Consider the following 22,500-nt stretch of genomic DNA (forward strand, 5'->3'; position numbering starts at 1 on the left):
GAGCAGTGTGTCATGTGACGGTCGACATGGCCAATTCCAGTGTCCTCTTTAATGTTCTGCATTCCTAGCAAAGCTGCTTTCATTGAGGGATCTCCCCTCATGTTGAAGGATTTCCTCTCACGTTGAAGGATCTCCTCTCACGTTGAAGGATCTCCTCCCACGTTGAAGGATCTCCTCTCACGTTGAGGGATCTCCTCTCACGTTGAAGGATCTCATCTCACGTTGAAGGATCTCCTCTCACGTTGAGGGATCTCCCCTCACGTTGAGGGATCTCCTCTCACGTTGAGGGATCTCCCCTCACGTTGAGGGATCTCCTCTCACGTTGAGGGATCTCCCCTCACGTTGAGGGATCTCCTCTCACGTTGAAGGATCTCCTCTCACGTTGAGGGATCTCCCCTCACGTTGAGACATCTCCTCTCACGTTGAAAGATCTCCTCTCACGTTGAGGGATCTCCTCTCATGTTGAGGGATCTCCTCTCACGTTGAAGGATCTCCTCTCACGTTGAGGGATCTCCTCTCACGTTGAGGGATCACGTTGAAGGATCTCCCCTCACGTCTCTTACCTGCTGTCTCTGGTTCTGTGTCAGCAGGGTTTCCAGCTGCTCCAGGGTCTCTTGCAGCACCTGCTGGTAGACCAGGTTCATCTGAAGACACGACTCCACAGACAGAGACTGACCCAACTCGCTCTGCACAGACAGACAGACAGACAGACAGACAGACAGATTAGTGAGTGGCCTGAAGCAGATGGATTGACCACTGACGTCTGATGTTGTTACTGACCTCCTCGCTGCTGCTGCTGCTGCTGCTGTCGTCAGCTGGACACAAACCACAGACAGACATTCACATCAGTACATCAGCACAGACAGAGAGACAGACAGACAGACAAACATGGAGACAGACAGGTACCTGGCACACTGATTGGACTGTGCTGTCCCAGGACATTCTCCAGGTTTTGGATCTCCTTCTGGATCTTCTCTCTCTGGGCCAGCAAACCTGCTGCAGACTGAGCGCACGTGTGCACACACACACACACACACACACACACACACACACACACACACACACACACACACACACACACACAGTTTAATATTGTCTGTTGGTCTCACTCTAGAGTTGAAGGTGAGTATTACCTCTTCCTCTGAGTTGTCATCGTCAGATGCATTATCTGAAAAGACCGACAGAACACCAGTGTTAGAGAGACAGGCAGACAGACAGACAGACAGGCGCGAGAGCAATACCTGTCTCACTGCTCAGCAGTTCCAGTTCTGTGTGTGTCACAGACAGACTCTGTTCCAGCTGCTCCACCTGCCGCTGGATCCTGTCTCTCTCTAGTGACAAAGAGACAGACATGTCTGCGCGCGCGCACACACACACGCACAGGGAGCTGGGATTTTAGACGTACATGAATGTATATGAATACACACACACACACACACACACACAAACACACACACTTTAGAAGGGCGCAAAAAACGTGATGTTGCAAAAAGTTTCCAACTAATAGGGAACATTTTGGACCCTGAATGACCACCAGAATATCAGCTAACACACAACAGCGGCTAACGTTAGACAAAGTGATTATTGACCTCCTGTTTCTTCCGGTTCCTCTTCCTTCAGTAAATCCTCCTTTTCTCTTTATCTTCTTTCTGTCTTTTCTTTCCACCTCCGAATGCCGAGAAGCTCCAATCAACGCAGCGCTGTCGTTAACATATTACCCAGCAAGCACTGCGGCGCGGCTTCTTCCTTCTTTCGGGATCTTTCTTTGGCATTGACATCATTCTGGGTTCGGTTTTGACGGAGAGACTGACTGGAAATTGCTTTTTATTTGGCCTTTTTTTAATCTGGAAAAAACAAGCTACACAACCAAAACAAACCGTCCGCTTCTTATTTGGTTCCTCCCGGTCACTTCCGGTCACCCCAGTCTTTGGTTCCACAAAGGAATGTGATCGTTTCAGCCGCTGTTAAAAAAAAAAAAGAACTCCTAAATATTTTCAAAACACGTTTGGAAATATTTTAACACCACGTACTACCACGACGACCACAATCCAACAAAAAGTGCAACAACATTTGTTGCCGCCGACTGTTTGCGCGGCAGGACAATTTCCGCCTCACAGTCTTTACTGTGATCTACGGTTCACAGTCGTTGGCAAACACTCAAATTTTTCTCAGGTTTCACAAATTTAAATCGGTGCATAAATTCAAAAAAACGAGGTTCTGAACGGAGCGAACCGAAACGAGCGCCACTTCCTGCAAGCGGCGTCATGACGTCATGTTACGTGAATGACGACGACGCTGGTGCGAATGATTCGCGGGACTCTGTGATTCGCGCGAAAAGTAAAAAAATGGCGACTGATGGAGTTTGAAGTTTTTTCGCGCTGCGGAGCCTCCGGAACCCAGTGACAGGCGGGCCGACTGAGGGACAGACAGACAGACAGACAGACAGACAGGCTGAGGACTGAGGAGACTGGACATTGATTCACACATCACCCCACCCGTCTGTCTGTTAGCGGCTCAGAGACAGACACGGGGACCGGACCGGACCGGAGGGACGGGAGAGGTGAGACAGTGCCGCTTATCGCGTCTTGTTCCTCGTGACCTGAACCAGAATTTTCCCCCGGTTCTGTCGGTTCCGACACAAACTTCCGTTATACCGTTCTTTGTGCGTGTGTGTGTGTGTGTGTGTGTGTGTGTGTGTGTGTGTGTGTGTGTGTGTGTGTGTGAGAGAGAGAGAGAGAGAGAGAGAGAGCGAGAGAGAGAGAGAGCACGCGCGCGTGTTCACGTACGAGTTAACGGTTTTAGTTTATACGCTGTTCTGGTAAGTTGATGATGGGAGGACGCACTGCGCATGCTCGACGGTGTCAACCCCCCACAGTTAAGAGATGAATCATAACCTCCAGCAGTCAGTCAGACAGACAGACAGTCAGTCAGTCTGTCTCCCAGACAGACAGACAGACAGACAGGTGGACGGACCGGTTTCCATGCACAGCTGCCTCACCAAGCACTGTGCTGATGTCTCAGCAACTCAGCCAATATAAACCAGCAGCGCTGCTGCTGCTGCTGCTACACTATACTGCAGTAATAAGCGCCTGGTGTGCTTACGTGATGTTGGGTGCATCCACTCACACCCACAAGTCCAGTGCTGCAGGCTGGCTCAGTCCAGATGTGCTGCACTGGATGATAAACACCAAGTGGTGAAGAGTGAAGAGTGAGTGAACTGGTTCCACACATTAGTGAGTTTTCACTCGACGCTAAAAGACTTTGCATTGATGCATTGATGAAGAGTGAATTTGGAGAATGAGGCCTCAGTTGTGTGTGTGTGTGTGTGTGTGTGTGTGTGTGTGTGTGTGTGTGTGTGTGTGTGTGTGTGTGTGTATGTGTGTATATTTATATACATTCATGTACATCTAAAATCCCAGCTCCCTGTGCTTGCAGCGGTTGGAGCATCACCCCAGGGGGCGTGGCCAGCCGTGCGACGCCCAGTTCCTGAGCCGAGGCTGCGGGTCTGGATCTCCACAGGATGTTTGAGGACGTGATGGGCGCCCTCTCGGCCCGAGACACCCAGGGCTCGACAGGAAGTGGCTCGTGTCGAAGTGGGCGGAGTCTGGAGGAGGAGGAGGAGTCCAGCCTGAGCGTGGGACAGTTTGTTCTCTGCCACTGGTCAGATGGGCTCTATTACCTGGGCAAGATACAGCGGGTAACACACACACACACTCACACACACACACGCACACACTGACTCTGTGCTGATTGGTTGACGGAAAGTTGCGTTGTGATTGGTGGACAGATCAGCGCCCCCCGACAGAGCTGCTTCGTCACCTTTGAGGACAACTCCAAGTTCTGGGTGCTGTGGAAGGACATCCAGCACGGTGAGACACACAGGTGGAGGTGTGACCTCTGCTGGTCGCAACCGGCACAGCACTTCAGCTCTCCGTCGCTCACACCGCTCCGTCCAATCACCTTGCAGCAGGCGTCCCCGGGGAGGAGCCTTGCTGTTCCGTCTGCCGGGAGGTGGAGCCAAATTCTGACAGCCAATTGGATCACGACAACCACATCCTCATCTGTGGCAAGTGCGGCATCGGTGAGTGAGGCGGTCCTCTGCCGACACCTGGGTGGTGGTCCAGGGAAGAGGTCCAACAATCTCAGAGTCTCAACCCTGAGTTGGGAGAACTCTCCAGAACCGCTGATTGGAACCGGGTTCCATCAACTCCTTGTATGTTCACCTCAGGCCACGCGCACGCAGCAAAGCACACATTAATGGAACGCCGGCTGTGCGTCGCCATGGCAACCGTCAACCAGAGGAATATGAACCTCGGCACGCTGCAACATTCTGGATCTGCTCTGCAGAACAGTGCTCAGCGGTTCTGATGATGTTCTGGGGATTTAGTTTACGCTGTTTGCAGAAGCTGTTCTTGCCTGCAGGGGGCAGTGCTGTTCACTCACCCTCCTCCCTTTGTGACAGGTTACCACCAGCAGTGTCATGTTCCACCAGTAGAGGGCAGCGTTACTCTGACACCCTGGTTCTGCAGACGCTGTGTCTTTGCCCTGGCAGTCAGGGTACCCGCAGACACACACACACACACACACACACACACACACACACACACACACAGATTTGTGTTCAGGATCTGCAGGATTAAAGCTGCAGTTTGTCCTCCACGCAGAAAGGGGGCGCTCTGAAGAAAGGCCCCATCGCTAAAGCCCTGTCAGCCATGAAGCAGGTGTTGACCTACGACCTGACGTCCCTGGACTGGGACTCCCAGCACCGGACCAATCAGCAGCAGTCTTACTGCTACTGCGGAGGCCCTGGAGAGTAAGCGGACCAATGGGAGCGGCTCTGCGGGTGACATCATCACCAGGGCGTGGGTGTAACTCTGGTGTTTGTGCAGGTGGTACCTGAAGATGCTGCAGTGCTTCCGGTGCCAGCAGTGGTTCCACGAGGCCTGCACCCAGTGTCTGCAGGACAGCATGATGTTTGGAGACAGGTGACCCTTGACCTCCTGCTGCTGCTGCTGCTGCTGCTGCTGCTGCTGCTGCGGAGCTCCATCCTCTCCATCCTAACACCTGCTTCTCCTCAGGTTCTACCTCTTCCTGTGCGCTCCGTGCAACAAGGGGGCGGAGTATGTGAAGCGCCTGTCCCTCAGGTGGGTGGACCTGGTCCACCTGGTGCTCTACAACCTCTCCATCAGCAGCAAGAAGAAGTACTTTGAGCTGGACGAGATCCTGGCTTTCGTCTCTGAGAACTGGGACCATCTGCAACTGGGGAAGGTAGGAGAGGTTCTGGTTCTGGTTCTGGTTCTGGTCCAGCCGTGTTCTGGTTTCTTCTGGTTTTCTCTTTGCTCAAGGTTTCTTTGTTTATTGTCAGCTGTCCAACACTCCTCCAGGAGACAGGGGGCAGCACCTGCTGGATGCCCTGAACAAATACAAGAGCAAGTAAGGCAGCGACACACACACACACACACACACACACACCACACACACACACACACACACACACACACACACATGGTTGTGTGAAGGTCAGCTGGAGTGAACAGTGTGTGTGTGTCCAGGTTCCTGTGTGGGAAGGAGATCAAGAAGAGGAAGTGCATCTTCCGCCTGAGGAACCGGGTTCCCCCCAACCCCCCCTCCAAGCTCTTCCCTGAGCGTGCTCAGAACGAAGGGGGGCGTGGCCAGAAGAAGTGTGTGGTCAGGAGCAGGTGGGCTTCCTGTGTGTCCTGGTGGACCCAAGCTGTGTCCGTGTCTCACCTCAGCTCACCGTGTGTGTGTGTGTGTGTGTGTGTGTGTGTGTGTGTGTGTGTGCAGTATCTCTGCTGAGAGGAGGAAGAGGAAGTCCAAGTGGCTCCTCGCAGACGCCATCCCCACTGTAAGTTGATCCGTTCACTTCATCACTGCCGTCTCAGCTGAGGTGAGGTGACTCTGTGTGTGTGTGTGTGTGTGTGTGTGTGTGTGTGTGTGTGTGTGTGTGTGTGTGTGTGTGTGTGTGTGTGTGTGTGTGTGTGTGTGTGTAGAATGAGCTGTCCTGCAGCTGGGCCTCCAACCATCACATGGCCAACATTTTTGACTTCACCCTGGACGAGCTGCAGAGTCTGAAGAGGTGAGACTCACTTCCTGTCTGTTGGTGATGTCACTGTGATGTCATCGTCAGCTGATTGTCTCTGTCAGCAGTTCTAGTAGGACAGTGAGTGTGGACCAGGACTCCACCGACGCCTCCACTTCCGGTTCTGCTACAACAAGCACTTCGTATCACTTCAGGTAGCTCCTCCTCTTCCTGCTCCTCCTCCTCTTCCTGCTCCTCCTCTTCCTGCTCCTCCTCCTCTTCCTCCTCCTCCTCTTCCTGCTCCTCCTCCTCTTCCTCCTCCTCCTTCTTCTTCTCTTTCTCTGCTTCCTCCTCTTCCTCTTCCTCCTCCTCTTCCTGCTCCTCTTCCTCTTCCTCTTCCTCCTCCTCCTCCTGCTCCTCCTCCTCCTCTTCCTGCTCCTCCTCCTCCTCCTCCTCCTCCTCTTCCTGCTCCTCCTCCTCTTCCTCCTCTTCTTCCTGCTCCTCCTCTTCCTCTTCCTCTTCCTCCTTCTCTTTCTCTGCTTCCTCCTCCTTCTTCTTCTCTTCCTCCTCCTCCTCCTCCTCTTCCTGCTCCTCCTCCTCTTCCTGCTCCTCCTCCTCTTCCTCTTCCTCCTCCTCTTCCTCCTTCTTCTCCTCTTCCTCCTCTTCCTCCTCTTTCTCTGCTTCTTCCTCCTCCTCTTCCTCCTCTTCCTCATCTTCCTCCTCCTCCTCCTCCTCTTCCTCCTCCTCCTTCTTCTTCTCTTCCTCCTCCTTCTCTTCCTCCTCCTCTTCCTCCTCCTCCTCTTTCTCTACTTCCTCCTCCTCCTTCTCTTCCTCTTCTTACTCCTCCTCCTCTTCCTCCTCTTCTTCCTCTTCCTCTTCCTCCTCCTTCTCCCCTTCCTCCTCTTCTTCCTCTTCCTCCTCTTCTTCCTCTTCCTCCTCCTCCTCTTCTTCCTCCTCCTTCTCCCCTTCCTCCTCCTCCATCTTCTCTTTCTCTGCTTCCTCCTCTTCCTCCTCCTCTTCCTGCCCCCCTGCAACATCAACAGACACTGCGTTCCGCGATGCCACGTCTGACCTTTGACCTCTGCGCCCTGCAGAAGGAGGGTGGGCAGTCAGAAGAGGAAGTTGCCGAGCAACGGTTACAGCCACTGGACCAATCGCAGCGAAGCGGGTGAGGAGCTTGGAGGGGAGGAGCTCTCTGGGCTGCTCGAGGACCAGGATGCCGTCAGCCACGCCCACCTGCCAACAGACTCCTCCCACCTGCTGTCTGACCCCTCGCAGATCCCCTCCGACTCCTCCCACCTCCACTCCTCCATCTCCTCCTACTTCGGGGTGGCGGGCCGGCTGACCAACGGCGAGCGCTACCAGGTGTTGGCCCGCCGGGTCACGGCCCAGGGCACCGTCCAGTACCTCCTGGAGTGGGAGGGGACAACACCCTATTAGAAGGTCACCTGACTGGGCTGTGATTGGTCTTCCTCCACTCTCACCAGCGACCCTTAAACCAATTGGCTGGCAAGCCCCTCCCCCTCCCCGGCGTCCGCCGTGTGCGACAAAATGACAAAATAAATAACTGACAAAGGAAAAGTGTCGGGCGTGACGTCGTCATCAGTTTCTAATAATCAAGAGCTGATGGAGTCCAGGTGAGGCTGGAGGAAGGAGCAGGCGCTCAGCCAATCAGGCGCTCAGCCAATCAGGCGCTCAGCCAAAGATGCACACACAGTGTTACTCTAGCAAAGTCGGACCAAACTCTTTCCTTTATAGTCTCCTGTAGCGCCCCCCGGCTGTTAGACAGCATCCTGCGCTAAAATGACTCGTCAGCCACGCTCGCTCTGACCTTGCAGAGTGGGCGTGGCCTGTTGCTTCTGCTTCCAGTCTTGCCCCTCCCACCACAGAGAGAAAGGAAGTTGCATATAACCATTGTTTTTTTGTTGCGAGCGGCCCGCGTCCACTTCCTGTCAGCTGACCTATCTATGCAAACTGATAATCACTGCTTAAATGTCACAGTCTAGCTTTAAGCTAACACATGCTAACAGCGCTAAAAGGTCTTTGAGACGTTAAACTGACTCTGTCACTTTAAACCTGTAACTCCTCCCCCCACGCTCTCCCCCATTGGACAATAAAAAGTTGTTTGGATCACGTGACTGTATTATCCGTTGAGCTGACCAATCAGCCAGCCACTCTGGAATAAAACAAACTGTTATTTGACCTCTGACCCCTGTGTGTGTGTGTGTGTGTGTGTGTGTGTGTGTGTGTGTGTGTGTGTGTGTGTGTGTGTGGTGTGTGTGTGTGTGTGTGTTCTGTGCGCCCAGGTAATAATCTGTTAATAACATTAAGGTGTTAACTGACACGTGAGAAACAAACACACATCAAGAGTCAGAGCAGCAGCTCAGGTGTGAGTCTGCTGCTCACAGACAGACAACTCCGGTCCTGCCTGTCTGTCTGTCTGCCTGTCTGCCTGTCTGCCTGTCTGTGGCTCTAATGGAGGAGCTGGTCAAACACCTGTCCAGGTGTCAGCACATGGGCTGGATGACGGTGACGGGTGAGTTGACACAGCGCTGGCTTTCTGTCGTGTACTAGCATGTGAGCCCCATTGACTTGTCCTACCGCTGCTTGGCCACTAGGTGGCTCTAGTGTACACATCTTGGGGGGGGCAAACAGACTTCCTTAAACTTTTAAGGAAGTCTGTTTCCTATGTAGGGCACCGTCAGGCAGGCATGCTTATGTTGAATGCTGACCAATGTACTGTGTGTGTGTGTGTGTGTGTGTGTGTGTGTGTGTGTGTGTGTGTGTGTGTGTGTGTGTGTGTGTGTATATACATATATGTGTGTGTGTGTCAAGGCATCAAAACTATGAATGAACACATGGAACAAATGCATTTAAGAGAAAGGTGTGAAATAGCTCCAGCAGCTTTTATATGTATGATGGTGTAGGACCGCCTCCCTGCACATCAGATGTATGGAAGATGTTTAGGTGTTGAACCTCCGCCAGGCCAGGCCAGCTTTCACACACTGGGCCTTGACCTGAGCGCTGGTCAGCAGCTGCAGTCAACTCCTGCTGATGTCGCAGATTTGAAAAGCGGCTCCGTCCATTGGCTGTCGTGCGGTCGGAAGGCGGAGCCTGAGGTCTGGCGTAAGATGTTCTGCATCCTGTCGGAGGCGGAGTTAGTGATGCTCAACAACCTGGAGGTGAGGACGAGTGCACCCTGCACCTCCTGCTCCCCCTGCACCTCCTGCTCCCCCTGCTGGTGCCAATGGAAAACTACCCTTCCCAGGTCCACCCCCTGCTGCTGGCCGAGAGGGCGGAGACTTGCACCGTCTGGTTGCTGAGATACACCCTCCACCTCACCTCGGCCCCGCCTCGCTCCACCCACAAAGGTAAGGAGGACTCTTCAAGTGCAGAAGAAGAAGAAGTGGTGAGTGGAGGGAGTGAAGGGACAGACAGGAGGACGGGTGATGGCTGACAAGGTGGAAGAATTTAGCGGTAAGACAAGAAGTGTGTGTGTGTGTGTGTGTGTGTGTGTGTGTGTGTGTGTGATGACAGCAGGATTAGTTGTTCTGATTAATCTTCATGTTACAATAATAATCTTATAATCTGGATGTTGGTTACCATGGCAACAGAGACACAGGGTCAGAGGTCAGAGCAGCTTCACCCATACAGACCTGAGGTCATGTGACTGACCTGACGTATGGGAGGGGTCGGGTGGGTGGGTTACTTAAGTTCCAGGGGTTACAGGGTTCCGGGTTATAGAAATGAAGGCTGGCAGGGTGGGGCCACCCCTGACCAAGGTCTAGGCTTGGTCCCGGCCTTGGTTCCAAAAGGTCCAGGTCTTGTGCAAGACTATTCCTGGTCTGGTCCAGGTCTATTCCTGGTCCAGTCCTTGTCTGGTTTAGGTCTTGTCCAGATCGGGTCCAGGTCTTGTCCAGGTCTTGTCCAGGTCTGGTCCTACTATGGTCCAGGTCTTGTCCTGGTCCAGGACGTGTCTGATCCAGATCTGGCCCAGATTTGGTCCCACTCTGACCCAGGTCTTGTCCAGGTTTACTCCTAGTTTGGTCCTGGTGTGGTCCTGGTCCGGTCCTGGTCTGGTCCTGATCTGGTCCTAATCTTGTCCTAGTCTGGTCCTGGTCTGGTCCTGGTCCGTTGTGTATCTTGTCCTGGTCCAGTTGTAGTCTGGTCCTGGTCTTGTCCTGGTCCAGTTCTAGTCTGGTTCATGTTTTGTCCTAGTCTGGTCAAGATCTGAAACAGATATGGTCCAGATCTAGTCCGGGTCTAGTGCTGGTCCTGGTCCAGATGTTTTTTTTAACACTCCTATGACTCTCAAGAGGGGGAAGAAGGAGTTTTCTGAACCAGTTAATTGTCCTTGAGCTGTGGCGTCCAAGTTGGGTCCTGGTTGGATGTCCAATAGTGGACCTAGTTTGACCGTCCAATAGATGTCCAGAATTGGTCCTGGACCCGGGGACCCGGGGACCACCCGGGGACCCATTACAGACCTGATCCACGCGTCTCTCCGTGGTTCAGATGTTTAGCGGCCTCTTTGTCTCTGTGTCCCTGAATGAGGACTCCAGCTGGGTGACTACATTTCCCAACATGCTCTCTGTCTGCTCCAGGCACTGCAGCGAGGGGACTCCGCAGACTGAGCATGCCCAGTAGTGCTAACATGGACACGCCCACCAGAGTGACGGTAAACACGCTCACACGCACCTGCTGCAGCCTGTTGTTTCCATGGTAACGCAGCAGCGGATCGGTGGAGCAGCGCCACCTGCAGGAAGTGGAGGGGAAAACATCTGCTTTGGATCACGCAAACTTTACAGTTTCCTGCTGAATCTTGTTGCAAATATAAAAATAAAAATAAATATCGTCACTGAGTTCAGTCTGATCTGATGAATGGACTCCTCCTCCTCCTCCTCCTCTTTCTCCTCCTCTTTCTCCTCCTCCTCCTCCTTTTACTTCTCCTTTTCATCCACCTCCACCTCCACCTCCTCCTCCTCAGGGTTATCTGTCTCGGAGGTTGAAGCAGTCTCTCCGTCGTACTCGCTCTCAGCCCAAACTGTCTCGTCCAATCAGCATGAAGTGTGAGCAGATCAATACGACTGATCACAGGTAAGTGAATGATGACTGGATAATAAATGCCCCACAATTCCACTGTGACTCAGCTGGTGCGGTCCAATCACCTGGTTGGTCTTTTGGAAGAGCTGGATTGTGAACTGAACTCTGACCAGAACCAGATCCCAGGTTCTGGTCTGAAGTGGTTCTGGTACCAGGTGGTTCTGTTGTGGAGTGGCCCTCTGGATGGTGCCAAAGTTAATGTTAAAGCTCTGAGTAGTCGGGGGTGGGGTTGGGTGGGGTGGGCGGCTGACACAGAGGAGGGGAGGAGACTGAGAGGGAGGGGGGGGGAAGGGGAGAAGTAGGGCAGCTTCACTGCAGGGAGGGGCCACTGCTGACAGAGGACGAGTTGCATAGAGACACAGAGAGAGAAGCTGTGCAGCATCAAAGAGAGGGAGAGAGAGAGAGGGAGAGAGGGAAAGAGAGAGAGAGAGAGCGAGAGTGAGCGAGAGAGGGAGAGAGAGAGAGAGAGAGAGAGCAAGAGCGAGAGAGGGAGAGAGAGAGAGGGAAAGAGAGAGAGAGAGAGCAAGAGAGAGAGAGAGAGGGAGAGAAAGAGAGACAGACAGACAGACAGGCGGACGCACTGTCGCGCAGCAGCAGCAGCAGCAGCAGCAGCAGGTTCTCCATCTTCTCTCCTCCGAGGAGAAGATGGAGACGTAGCCCCTCCCCCCCCACAGGATGCTGCTCGGTGAGTCGCTCCATCAGCTGCCTTTGTCCCCGACACCCGCCAGCGTGTGTGTGTGTTTGTGTGTGTGTGTGTGTGTGTGTCTGTGTGTCTGTGTGTCTGGCCTCTTCCTGATTTGTATGACCGTGCATGCTTCGTGTGCGTTAAGCTTCAGCGTGTACTCAGCTAGCCTGGTTTGTTAGCATGTGGCTATTAGCAGCTAGAGCGCACACGCACACACACACACACACACACGCACACGCTCATACAGAACCCACACACTGCAGCTTGCTGATGTTGAAGAACTCATTAAGCTAATGATGGAAGTGAACAAGCTAACAGGGTCACGACAGATCGCCCTGTGTATGGGGTAGTGAGGGGGGTCAGAGGTCACCACACCCCTCCCCCCACGCCACACTGACAGCTCACCGTGGCTAGCATGTTAGCAAAGCGTCAGCCTGGATTAAGGGGGTCGCTCTCGTGGCTCAATGGGCCAGCGAGAGTCGGGGTCCGGGTGGGCGGACGGGTCGGATGCGTGACGACAGGTGGCGAACGGCCATGCACTGCAGCTGCATTTCAAAATAAAAGCCACATTGGGCAACTTTCAACACAGTGCACTGGTGATTAGCAGGTGTGAAGGGCATCAGGCGTGATGGAGTCCAGGATGCTGGCTCTGTTTTCCTCTGAGATGACTTGTAAAAAACATTCCGTCTCCTCCTCCGTCCAATCATAGAGCGGCGTTATCACCGGTCAGTCAACTGGTCATGTGACCCCGCACGTCCGCTGACATGTAAATGCATGGATCTTTGTGAGAAACCACCTGACCGTGTCCAGCCGTTCCCTTCACCAGGTTCTTCATCACCAGGTTCTTCATCACCAGGTTCTTCATGGAACTGCAGCCACTGACGTGACTCTTGACTCCTCCCCCAGGTGTTTGACACAGAGGCTGCGCCGCGGTAGCCAGGACTCCTCACTTAGCGCCGGGTGTGTTTGGACCCTCAGGATGGACCAATCGGTGGTCATCAAGCCGGTCCACTCGTCCCTGCTGGGACAGGACTACTGCTTCGAGGTGGCACAGACACAGACACACACACACACACACACACACACACACACCGCCTGTCCTCATGCTCCTCACCTGTCTCCCAGGTGACCACGTCCACGGGCTCCAAGTGCTTCTCCTGCCGCTCTGCAGCCGAGCGGGACAAGTGGATGGAGAACCTGCGGAGAGCCGTCCACCCCAACAGGGACAACAGTCGGCGGCTGGAGAACGTCCTCACGCTGTGGGTGGTGGAGGCCAAAGATCTGCCCGCCAAGAAGAGGTACCGTCACGCCGCTCTGCACGGCCACGGCGCCGCCCACCGCCCCCCTGACTGCGCTGGCTTGGTTCTCCTGCAGGTACTTCTGCGAGCTCTGCCTGGACGACTGCCTGTACGCACGCACGTCCTGCAAGCTGAAGACCGACAACGTCTTCTGGGGCGAACGCTTCGACTTCAACAGCCTGCCACCGGTGGGCGCCGTCACGCTGCACCTCTACAAGGACACGGACAGGAAGAGGAAGAAGGACAAGAGCAGCTACGTGGGCCTGGTCAACGTCCCGGCCGCCACGCTGAGCGGCAGGCAGCTGCTGGAGAAGTGGTACACAGTGAGCACGCCCAGCACCAGTCGTGGTAGGTCACCTGGTCCTGGTAGGTCACCTGGTCCTCACCGAATCCACCTCACGTTAGCCTCGGTAGGACACGGCAGCTCAGGGACCCACGGACACTAACACAGAGGTCACCTTCATACAGGAACCCATGGAGAAGCATGGAGTGTGCACAGTAAGCCAATCACAATCACAACACTAACACTGGGTTGAAGAGATCAGCAGAGTTTTAGTAGGCCCACCGACAGTCTGAGCTTTAAACCTGGTCCCAACTGGTCCAATAAACTCAGCCTTGCCGCTGGTTCGTATGAGAGACCAACGTGCCACAGCGTTTATGTCCCAACAACTGAATCTTCTCCTTCTCCTTCGGCCTGCGTGGGTTCATCCTGCTTCAGTTCAGTCTTCGAGGTTCTCAGGGTTTTATCCAATCACAGGAGGCGTACACATGTGAGGCAGCTCGCTGGTCTTGGCACCGCAGACTCCAGACTTGATTGGCTGTTGCCAGGACCAGGAGCTGTGCTGTGTTGGTCATACAAGCTGACCACACAAACTGTTTGTTCTACAGCAATAAGCACAGTGAAGGCAATGCAGCCCAGTGGATCATATGATGAAACAGAACAACCAATGGGGGAGAACTTCATCCTCACATTGATGTGAAACCGTCCTCCTTGAAGGACGGTTGGTCCAGCAGAGGAGGCCTCGCTGGCCCTGCTGGCCCTGCTGGCCCTGCTGGCCCTGCTGGCCTCGCTGGCCTCGCTGGCCTCGACGCTCCGCCACTGCCTGCTCCGTCCCGGTCATGTGACAGGAGCCGCCGCCCACGTTCTTCCCGTTCACCCGCCTTCCCTCGTCTGCGTTGCAGGGAAGTCGTCGGTGCCGATGGTGCGGGTGAAGGCGCGCTACCAGAGCATCGTCATCCTCCCCATGGAGCAGTACAAGGAGTTTGCCGAGTACATCAGCGCCAACTACCTGCTGCTGTGCAACACGCTGGAGGCCTCCATCAGCCTGAGGGCCAAGGAGGAGCTGGCCGCCGCGCTGGTCCACATCCTGCACAGCACCGGCAAGGCCAAGGTGACTCCGCCTCCCCCGGCCTCCTCGCAGAAGCCGCGCCTCCTCCCCACACTGACCCGCGCCGCCTTCTTGTCGCAGGACTTCCTGACGGACCTGATGATGTCGGAGGTGGACCGTTGCCGTGACAACGACCAGCTGATCTTCAGGGAAAACACGCTGGCCACCAAGAGCATCGAGGAATACCTGAAGCTGATTGGCCAGAAGTACCTGCAGGACGCGCTGGGTAGATCTGCCCCCCCCCACGCCACACACACACCAGACACACCCACGTGACCACTTATGCTTGACAGAGGCAACGTACCTGAGTGTGTGTATGTGTGTGTGTGTGTGTGTGTGTGTGTCCAGGTGAGTTCATCAAGGCGCTCTATGAGTCCGATGAGAACTGCGAGGTGGACCCGTCCCGCTGTGGCTCCTCCGAGCTGTCTGAGCACCAGGCCAACCTGAGGATGTGCTGTGAACTGGCCTTCTGCAAGATCCTCGACTCCTACAGGTACTCAGCGGGACTCCGCCCACACTCTCCAGCCACACCCCAGCCCCCTTCCAGCGTGTCACTCTGCGCCCCGCCCCCAGGGTCTTCCCCCGGGAGCTGAAGGAGGTGTTTGCCTCGTGGCGGCAGGAGTGCAGCTCCCGCGGCCGACTGGACCTCAGCGAGCGGCTCATCAGCGCCTCCTTGTTCCTGCGCTTCCTGTGTCCGGCTGTGATGTCGCCGTCGCTCTTCGACCTGATGCAGGAGTATCCTGACGAGCGCTCGGCCAGGACCCTCACCCTCATCGCCAAAGTCATCCAGACCCTCGCCAACTTCAGCAAGTAAGGCCACCGGGACAGGGGTGGAGCTGGTGGGGAGAGTGAGTGTAGTGTGTAACAGGTGGTAGTGGGTGTCAAGGGTGTAGTGGTGGCAGTGGGCGGAGTGGGTGTCATGGGTGTCATGGGAGTCATGGGTGAGGCAGGTGTAGCAGCTCCAGCAGGTGCAGCAGATGTTAAAGGTGCAGCAGATGTTAGAGGTGCAGCAGATGTTAGAGGTGCAGCAGCTCCAGCAGGTGCAGCAGATGTTAGAGGTGCAGCAGATGTTAGAGGTGCAGCACATGTTAGAGGTGTAGCAGCTCCAGCAGGTGCAGCAGCTGAGCGCTGGGTGGTGTCCCTGCAGGTTCGGCACCAAGGAGGAGTACATGCTGTTCATGAACGACTTTGTGGAGCGGCAGTGGAGCAGCATGCAGCGCTTCCTGCAGGAGATCTCCAACCCCGACGGCCTCAACCACACCGCCGGCTTCGACGGCTACATCGACCTGGGCCGCGAGCTGTCCAGCCTGCACACCCTGCTGACAGAGCTGGACCAGGTGACGTTTGAGTTGTCTCACCAAAGTCCCTCGCTGTGCACCTGTGCTTCACTGCACTGCAGCTCACCGCAGCTCACCGCAGCTCACCGCAGCTCACTGCAGCTCACCGCAGCCTCTCCTGTCTGTCTGCAGGCGTGCTTGGCCAAGCTCGCTCCTCTTCCTCGGATCCTCAGAGACGTGTCGTTGGCGCTCGCCAACCCGGGGGGCGTGTTGGTTTCTTCTCCGGAGGCTCAGCGGATGGTGTCTCCGCCCCCAGTGTCCCCGCCTCCTCTGTCGCCGCCCCTCTCGCCACCTCTTGCGACCTGCAATCCCTCCATCGGCCTGCAGGGCGGAATCGGACTGGATGGAGGGTCAGCGTCCGCATATCTGCAGCGAGTCCTGTGACTCGTGCTGAGGTCCAGGGCCTGGTCCTGGTGCAGGTGTTGGTCCGGCAGGTTCAGGTACTGGTTCTGATCTTGGTGTCTCCCTGCAGGTTGGTGGACTTCACCAGACTTCCGTCTCCGACTCCAGAGAACAAGGACTTGTTCTTCGTCACCAAAGGTTCGAGTCTGCAGCCGGCATCAGGTGACCTTTGACCTCAATGGAACCCCGGCGAGAACTCTGTCTGTCCTTTGACCTGAGGCTGACCGCGCTGCGATGTCACTTCCTGCAGGACTTCACGGCTCTCCGGCCCCAAGCTCCTCCTACTCGGAGCCCAATGAGAACGAGGGGACCTTTGAGATGACCAATGGGGGCCGGCGGGAGGGGCCGGGTCTGACCCACGAGAGCCGGAGTCTGTCCCTGGTGGACCTGCAGGACTCGTCTCCCAGCGATGGTCTGGAGGACGGCCAATGGCAGCGCAGGACGGGGCTCCTCCCCCTCTCCTTCCAGAACCCTGTGTATCACATGAGCACCACGTCACCGCGGCAGCAGACGGAGGCCACGCCTCCGGACGGCTCGGCAGGGGCCGCCGAGGACCGGACCGCCACGGCGGCCAAGCCGGCCTTCCTCACCCAGATGTCGGTGGGAGTGGGCGGAGCCGAGCGGGGGGAGCGGATGTCGGCCATGTCCAGCAGCAGCAGCGGGGAGGAGTACTCCCGGCGGGCGCTGTCACTCTCCGAGACCCTGCCAGGTACCACGGTCACATGGTGTTGTACAATGTATCCATCACACATCAGAGGTCCGACTGCTCCATGAGACAAAGTTCACTCGAGCTTGAAGGAGCGGGTTGGACAGAACACACAGTGTTCTTCTTGTCATTAGTGCAGCATCAACATACAGGCTGCATTGATTGTCAACATGGAGGAGTTCACTGTCCTGAGGGACGCTGCTGCTGCTTCTTCTTCTTACCCAGCAGACACAGGGAGAACATGCAGAGAACCCAGCAGACACAGGGAGAACCTGGAGAGAACCCAGCAGACACAGGGAGAACCTGCAGAGAACCCAGCAGACACAGGGAGAACCTGGAGAACCCAACAGACACAGGGAGAACCTGGAGAGAACCCAGCAGACACAGGGAGAACCCAGCAGACACAGGGAGAACCTGGAGAGAACCCAGCAGACACAGAGAGAACATGCAGAGAACCCAGCAGACACAAGGAGAACCTGCAGAGAACCCAGCAGACACAGAGAGAACCTGGGGAGAACCCAGCAGACACAGAGAGAACATGCAGAGAACCCAGCAGACATAGGGAGAACATGCAGAGAACCCAGCAGACACAGAGAGAACCTGGGGAGAACCCAGCAGACACAGGGAGAACCTGGAGAACCCAGCAGACACAGGGAGAACCTGGGGAACCCAGCAGACACAGGAACAGGGCCCAGAATTGAACCCACAACCTCCTTGCTGGGAGGTGACAGCACTAATGTTCTACATATAAATTGTTATTTTCCATTACAATGGTCCGATGACCCCTCTCACCGACCGGCCCACTCACCCAATCGTATCTCACCTCCAGGTAGCTCCGCCCCCCCTCGGCAGAACTCCTCAGGTCCTCAGCGACGCATCGATCAGCCTCCTCCCCCCTCCTCCGCCCCGCCCGGACCCCCTCGAGGCCGGACCCCTCCCAGCATGCTCAGCGGAGGAGGGGGGGCGGGAGGAGGAGGAGCCTACCCACCTCGCCCCGCCTCCGGTAGCATGATGTCATCAAGTCCTGATTGGCCGAGCGGCGGCCAGTCGCGGCTCAGACAGGCCTCGTCGTCTTCCAAGGGGGACAGTCCTGAGAAGAGACCTGCCGCCAAGGTGAGCAGGTGGTCACCACGGCAACCACACCTGCATCCTCCTGCAGGCTGCCGTGGTGACCTGCTGTGTGTGTGTGTGTGTGTGTGTGTGTGTGTGTGTGTGTGTGCGTGTTCAGGCTCCATCTCCATGTGCACTGGACCGGACCGCTGCCTGGCTGCTCAACATGAACTCCGCCCCCTCCTACGGCGAGGCAGACGATGATCGCCCGGACGACACCCTCATTGAGAAGGTGGGTCACTACACCGACCAGCAGGTTCTGGTCCTGGTTAGGGTTCTGGCTCTTGTTCTGGTCCGGTCACAACTTGCTTTGTGTGTCTGTGTGTGTGTGTGTGTGTGTGTGTGTGTGTGCAGTATCAGCAGGAGATTGCGCTGCTGCAGGAGAAGTTGCGAGTCGCAGCGCTGAGGCAGGATGAGTGCGAGGCCCGGTTACTGATCCAAGACCAGCAGAACCAGCGCATGCTGCAGGAGTACCAGGTGTGAAGGTGGATCAGCTTGTCCTGGATCAGCTGGTCAATCTGTCACAATTCAAGTCATTTTAATCATATCATGAGTCATTGTAGCGGTCTTAAAGGTGTGTGTGTGTGTGTGTGTGTGTGTGTGTGTGTGTGTGTGTGTGTGTGTGTGTGTGTGTGTGTGTGTGTGCTGGCTCCAGGTGCGGCTGGAGGACACAGAGAGCAGGCTGAGGAGGCTGCAGGACGACAAAGATCTCCAGATGAACAGCATCATCAGCAGGTTTGTTTCTCGACCCCCTCCCTCTCCCCACCCATCGTCCACTTCCTGTTTGTCTGATGTTGACCTTTGACCTTTGAACTGCACAGGTTGATGGCGGTGGAAGACGAGCTGAAGAAGGACCACTCGGACATGCAGGCGGTGGTGGACTCCAAGCAGAAGATCATTGATGCTCAGGTGTGGTCAGGCTCTTATTGTGAAGGTGTCTGTCTCCCCTTGCGGCAGATGACTGTTTAAAGAAGGATGCACTTGTTGTCCGCTGCAGGAGAAGCGCATCGGCAGCTTGGATGCCGCCAACACTCGCCTGATGACGGCGCTGACCCAGCTGAAGGAGCGCTACGCTGTGACGTCCCAAAGGAACGGCCTGTCGCCTAGCAACACCTCCTCCCTGCAGATCACTGAGAACGGAGAGTTCCGCAGCTCCGGCAACAGCTGAGCTCTGATTGGCTCTCGCAGGAGGAGGAGGTGTGGTCTTTCTGCATGATGTGGGTGGACTCATCCTCCGTAGACCAATCAAAGCTGTCATAAAGACCACAGAGCCACCAGTCCAGTCTCTGCACAGCACCGCTGCTCAATGACTCTCCGTTCACTTTTGATTTGCATGTTTTGAACTCTGGTGACCTCACTTCCTGTTTCCTGGCTGCTTCCTGGAACTGCACCACGTCACCGTCAGAAGCAGCAGAAGGTTCTCCTGACAGCAGTTCTTTGGACCTGTGGCTCTGTGAAACCTCTGCTGCTCTGACTGAACCAGCTGGTTCTGACCCACCTGGACCAGCCTGGACCAGCTGGTTCTGACCGGCTCTGCTCTGACCGGGGCAGTTCTTGGTCCTGGTGGCAGTTCCTCGATATATCTGATGTTTGTGTCTTAAAGGAGCGGTCCACTCTGGACATGTTGTCCCAGCTCCATTAGCCTAGCTTAGCACAAAGACTGGAACCAGAGGGAAACTGTTAGCGAGCGTTTGGCCGCTCTCGGCTTCCGTAGCGTTTTACGGTTAGATGTTTGTGTTGTTGCAGAGAATTCTACTAATTTTAATGTAAACTTTCAGAATTTATTGTATACAGTCTAACTTGTGATGAATAGTTTGTGACCACACCCACTCTGCTCCATATTTATCCAGCGCTTCTGTTATTGGTCAGTATTTATAGAGAATAAACGATCCCACTGTCAAACTGACACACCCACTTTGTTGAAGCCTTCAAAAGGAAGTAATGTCACTTCACAGCTCTGCACCAGTGCCCCCTGCAGGAAGGTATTTAAATACTGCCAAAGTGGCTGCAGCACAGACAGATTCAGCCGCTTCTCTGCCTTTTGAGGGAGGAGCAAGTCACGTGGTGTGTGTGTGTGTGTGTGTGTGTGTGTGAGAGAGAGAGAGAGACATTCCACAAATTGTTGTCGATTACAACGTCCCGGCGTACCAACACACCAGCGGTGAGAGCCAAGAGTCTGCCCCCTATGGACAGAACCGCCACTTCCTCCGTGGAGATGCAGCTGGCAGACACATGGTGGCGCCATCACATTGCAGTGGTTGACAGCGCCACCTGAGTTCCTCCATCTGACGGTGAAGATCGGAAGCGCTTCGCGGCCTCAGCGAGAGGAACCTTCGTCTGCGCGACCCATTGCGGGATTGACAGTTATCCTCCTACCAACAGGTTTTATTTTGAAAATCCCCGGATGCTTTAGCGTTAACTGCACTCGTCATTGTTTTGAAAGTCTACCTCGGAAGTCCGGCACCGCTGACTCAACTTGACGCTCGGCGGTCAGCTGTCACTTTGTTTACAATGTGTGTCGGTGTGTCAAAGTGACTGACGGGGAATCCGGACGCCACTGAGTGAGCGACGAGCGGACGCTCGGTGGCGCTGTGACCATGGAGGCCTTCAGCAAACTGGGCACTTTGCTGATGAACGCGCTGGAGACGGTGAGTTGTCGGTCTGAAGCTAGCGGAGTTAGCCCCGTTAGCCGCAGCGCAGTCAAACGCTGCCACGTGACGTCACAAGACCGCGACCACCAGGCGGTTCAACGGCGTGAATCGCGTGACCGCGTTGAATAGGCAGACAAAACAAAGCAGCGACTGCTAATGTTAGCTTCTAACTTTAGGCTGATGGGCGTTTGTGACGTCATCAGCAGTCATGTCTCCTGAGGTTGACACGCCCCCTTCACCTGACAACTGACTCTCTCTCCTCCTGTCCCTCGCTCTATCTCTCTCTCTCCTGCTGTCCCTCGCTCTCTCTCTCTCTCTCTCTCTCCTGCTGTCTCTCGCTCTCTCTCCCCTCCTGCTGTCTCTCTCTCTCTCCCCCTCTCTCTCCCCCCCTCTCTCTGTCTCTCTCTCCCCCCATCTCCCCCCCTCTCTCTCTCTCCTGCTGTCTCTCGCTCTCTCTCTCTCTCTCCCCCTCTCTCCCCCCTCTCTCTGTCTCTCTCTCCCCCCATCTCTCTCTCTCTCCCCCCATCTCCCCCCCCTCTCTCTCTCTCCTGCTGTCTCTCGCTCTCTCTCTCTCTCTCCTGCTGTCTCTCTCTCTCTCCCCCCCCCTCTCTCTCCCCCTCTCTCTCTCTCCTCCCCCTGTCTCTCTCTCTCTCCCCCCCATCTCCCTCTCCCCCCCCCTCTCTCTCCCCCTCCTGCTGTCTCTCTCTCAGCGGCAGCCCACAGTCGACCTGCTGCAGTCCTTCGTTGATAACTGGAAGTCAATCACTAATTATTACATTGTGACAACAGGTGAGTTGCACCAGACTGACACACACCTGGAATTGTGTGCCTGTGAGTCAGACTCACCTGTGTGTGTGTGTGTGTGTGTGTGTGTGTGTGTAGATGACCAGCGCCCAGTCAAGCAGACAGACATCCCCTGGCACCTCAGGCAGATGTTGGACATCCTGGTGTATGAGGAGAAACAGCAGGTAACAGCGGTCTCCCTGCAGACGGTGGGTGTGGCTTGTACCTGTCGTCTCCTCCCTCTGCTCACCTGCCGCGTTGTCTCCGCCCACCAGGGGGCGGAGGAGACGGGCGTGTGCCTGGAATACCTGCTGCAGCACAAACTGCTGGAGACCCTGTGCACGCTGGGGAAGGCCCAGGTGAACGTCCTCACACATCACCTGCACCACCGCTGTCATGGCGCCAAGTCACTTCCCTCATCCATCTCCATGCCCCTCCCCCTCTCCGTGCCCCTCCCCCAGTTCCCCCCTGGGATGGTTCAGCAGGTCCTGTTGTTCTTCTGGAAGCTGTTGTCTCAGATGAGCAGACCTCTACTGCATCTCGTCAACGTCTACAGACCCGTCCAGGTGAGCTCCTCACACCTGTGCAGGCCACACCTGAAGACGTTTGGCCTGTCATCCGTCATCAAGATAGCAAAACCACACCATCCAACTCTAGGAAGACCCGGAGGTCTGAGAAGCATCACAGACAAAAAGGCCTGAAAATAACACCTGCGACGCAGTGGTGCAGTGCTGTCGCCTCACTAGCAAGAAGGTTGTGGCTTTGATTCCGGGCCTGGGACCTTTCTGTGTGGAGTTTACATTCTCCTCAGGTTCCCCCAGTGTCTGCTGGGTTCCCTCCAGGTTCCCCCAGTGTCTGCTGGGTTCTCCTCAGGTTCTCCCAGCGTCTGCTGGGTTCCCTCCAGGTTCTCCAGCTTCCTCCCACAGTCCAAACTCATGCATTTGAGGTGGATTGGAAGCTGTAAATTGACTGTAGGTGTGTGTGTGAGTGTGAATGGTTG

At 55.5% G+C, this 22,500-nt stretch overlaps 4 protein-coding genes across 12 annotated transcripts in view; 3 read left to right on the forward strand and 1 right to left on the reverse strand.

Annotated features, from left to right (window-relative positions):
- snapc4 (small nuclear RNA activating complex, polypeptide 4) overlaps positions 1-1,890 on the reverse strand; it is an 8,486-nt gene extending 6,596 nt beyond the window's left edge. The window contains exons 1-6 of one of the 3 annotated variants that reach the window (XM_076023091.1): positions 1,590-1,890; positions 1,242-1,355; positions 1,134-1,168; positions 907-1,003; positions 781-815; positions 564-680 (exon numbers count right to left, since the gene is read on the reverse strand). In XM_076023091.1, the coding sequence (XP_075879206.1) occupies positions 564-680; positions 781-815; positions 907-1,003; positions 1,134-1,168; positions 1,242-1,353 (396 nt within the window). In that variant the 5' untranslated portion in view covers positions 1,354-1,355; positions 1,590-1,890. Of the gene's footprint in view, positions 1-563; positions 687-780; positions 816-896; positions 1,004-1,133; positions 1,169-1,241; positions 1,356-1,589 lie in introns of all 3 variants that reach the window. The other 2 variants (XM_076023090.1, XM_076023092.1) reach the window with 2 other exon arrangements.
- A 98-nt stretch (positions 1,891-1,988) lies between these two features.
- On the forward strand, positions 1,989-8,249 carry phf19 (PHD finger protein 19). Of its 4 annotated transcripts, none has more exons than XM_076023119.1 (14): positions 1,989-2,560; positions 3,420-3,697; positions 3,788-3,869; positions 3,968-4,081; positions 4,463-4,557; positions 4,665-4,813; positions 4,890-4,985; positions 5,079-5,268; positions 5,366-5,433; positions 5,553-5,699; positions 5,806-5,866; positions 6,012-6,097; positions 6,166-6,255; positions 7,135-8,249. In XM_076023119.1, the coding sequence occupies exons 2-14, from the start codon at positions 3,521-3,523 to the stop codon at positions 7,478-7,480; spliced, it is 1,701 nt and encodes a 566-aa protein (XP_075879234.1). In that variant the 5' UTR covers positions 1,989-2,560; positions 3,420-3,520; the 3' UTR covers positions 7,481-8,249. The 4 variants fall into 4 exon arrangements, with proteins under 4 accessions (XP_075879234.1, XP_075879233.1, XP_075879235.1 ...); XM_076023118.1 differs by having other exon boundaries at positions 3,436-3,697; XM_076023120.1 differs by having other exon boundaries at positions 3,436-3,697; positions 6,169-6,255.
- A 2,763-nt stretch (positions 8,250-11,012) lies between these two features.
- LOC142886148 (disabled homolog 2-interacting protein-like) lies at positions 11,013-19,972 on the forward strand. 2 transcript variants are annotated; one of them, XM_076023095.1, is made up of 18 exons: positions 11,013-11,134; positions 12,732-12,870; positions 12,951-13,123; positions 13,200-13,471; positions 14,306-14,514; positions 14,593-14,737; positions 14,860-15,004; positions 15,085-15,321; positions 15,659-15,848; positions 15,981-16,198; positions 16,321-16,412; positions 16,501-16,959; positions 17,786-18,069; positions 18,185-18,298; positions 18,421-18,543; positions 18,722-18,801; positions 18,888-18,975; positions 19,064-19,972. In XM_076023095.1, the coding sequence occupies exons 1-18, from the start codon at positions 11,100-11,102 to the stop codon at positions 19,232-19,234; spliced, it is 3,174 nt and encodes a 1,057-aa protein (XP_075879210.1). In that variant the 5' UTR covers positions 11,013-11,099; the 3' UTR covers positions 19,235-19,972. The 2 variants fall into 2 exon arrangements, with proteins under 2 accessions (XP_075879210.1, XP_075879209.1); XM_076023094.1 differs by lacking the exon at positions 11,013-11,134 and adding an exon at positions 11,697-11,825.
- Positions 19,973-20,289: 317 nt separating this feature from the next.
- Positions 20,290-22,500, forward strand: part of LOC142886151 (FHF complex subunit HOOK-interacting protein 2B-like) — a 5,832-nt gene continuing 3,621 nt past the window's right edge. Inside the window, exons 1-5 of one of the 3 annotated variants that reach the window (XM_076023104.1) lie at positions 20,290-20,714; positions 21,428-21,506; positions 21,600-21,685; positions 21,776-21,859; positions 21,962-22,066. In XM_076023104.1, coding sequence (XP_075879219.1) covers positions 20,664-20,714; positions 21,428-21,506; positions 21,600-21,685; positions 21,776-21,859; positions 21,962-22,066 — 405 coding nt within the window. In that variant the 5' untranslated portion in view covers positions 20,290-20,663. The remainder of the gene's footprint in view (positions 20,715-21,427; positions 21,507-21,599; positions 21,686-21,775; positions 21,860-21,961; positions 22,067-22,500) is intronic. The other 2 variants (XM_076023102.1, XM_076023103.1) reach the window with 2 other exon arrangements.

Source organism: Nelusetta ayraudi, unplaced genomic scaffold (genome assembly GCF_046127955.1).
Source record: "Nelusetta ayraudi isolate G7.1 ecotype Tasmania unplaced genomic scaffold, CSIRO-AGI_Nayr_v1 ptg000014l, whole genome shotgun sequence".
Taxonomy (NCBI): Eukaryota; Metazoa; Chordata; class Actinopteri; order Tetraodontiformes; family Monacanthidae; genus Nelusetta; species Nelusetta ayraudi.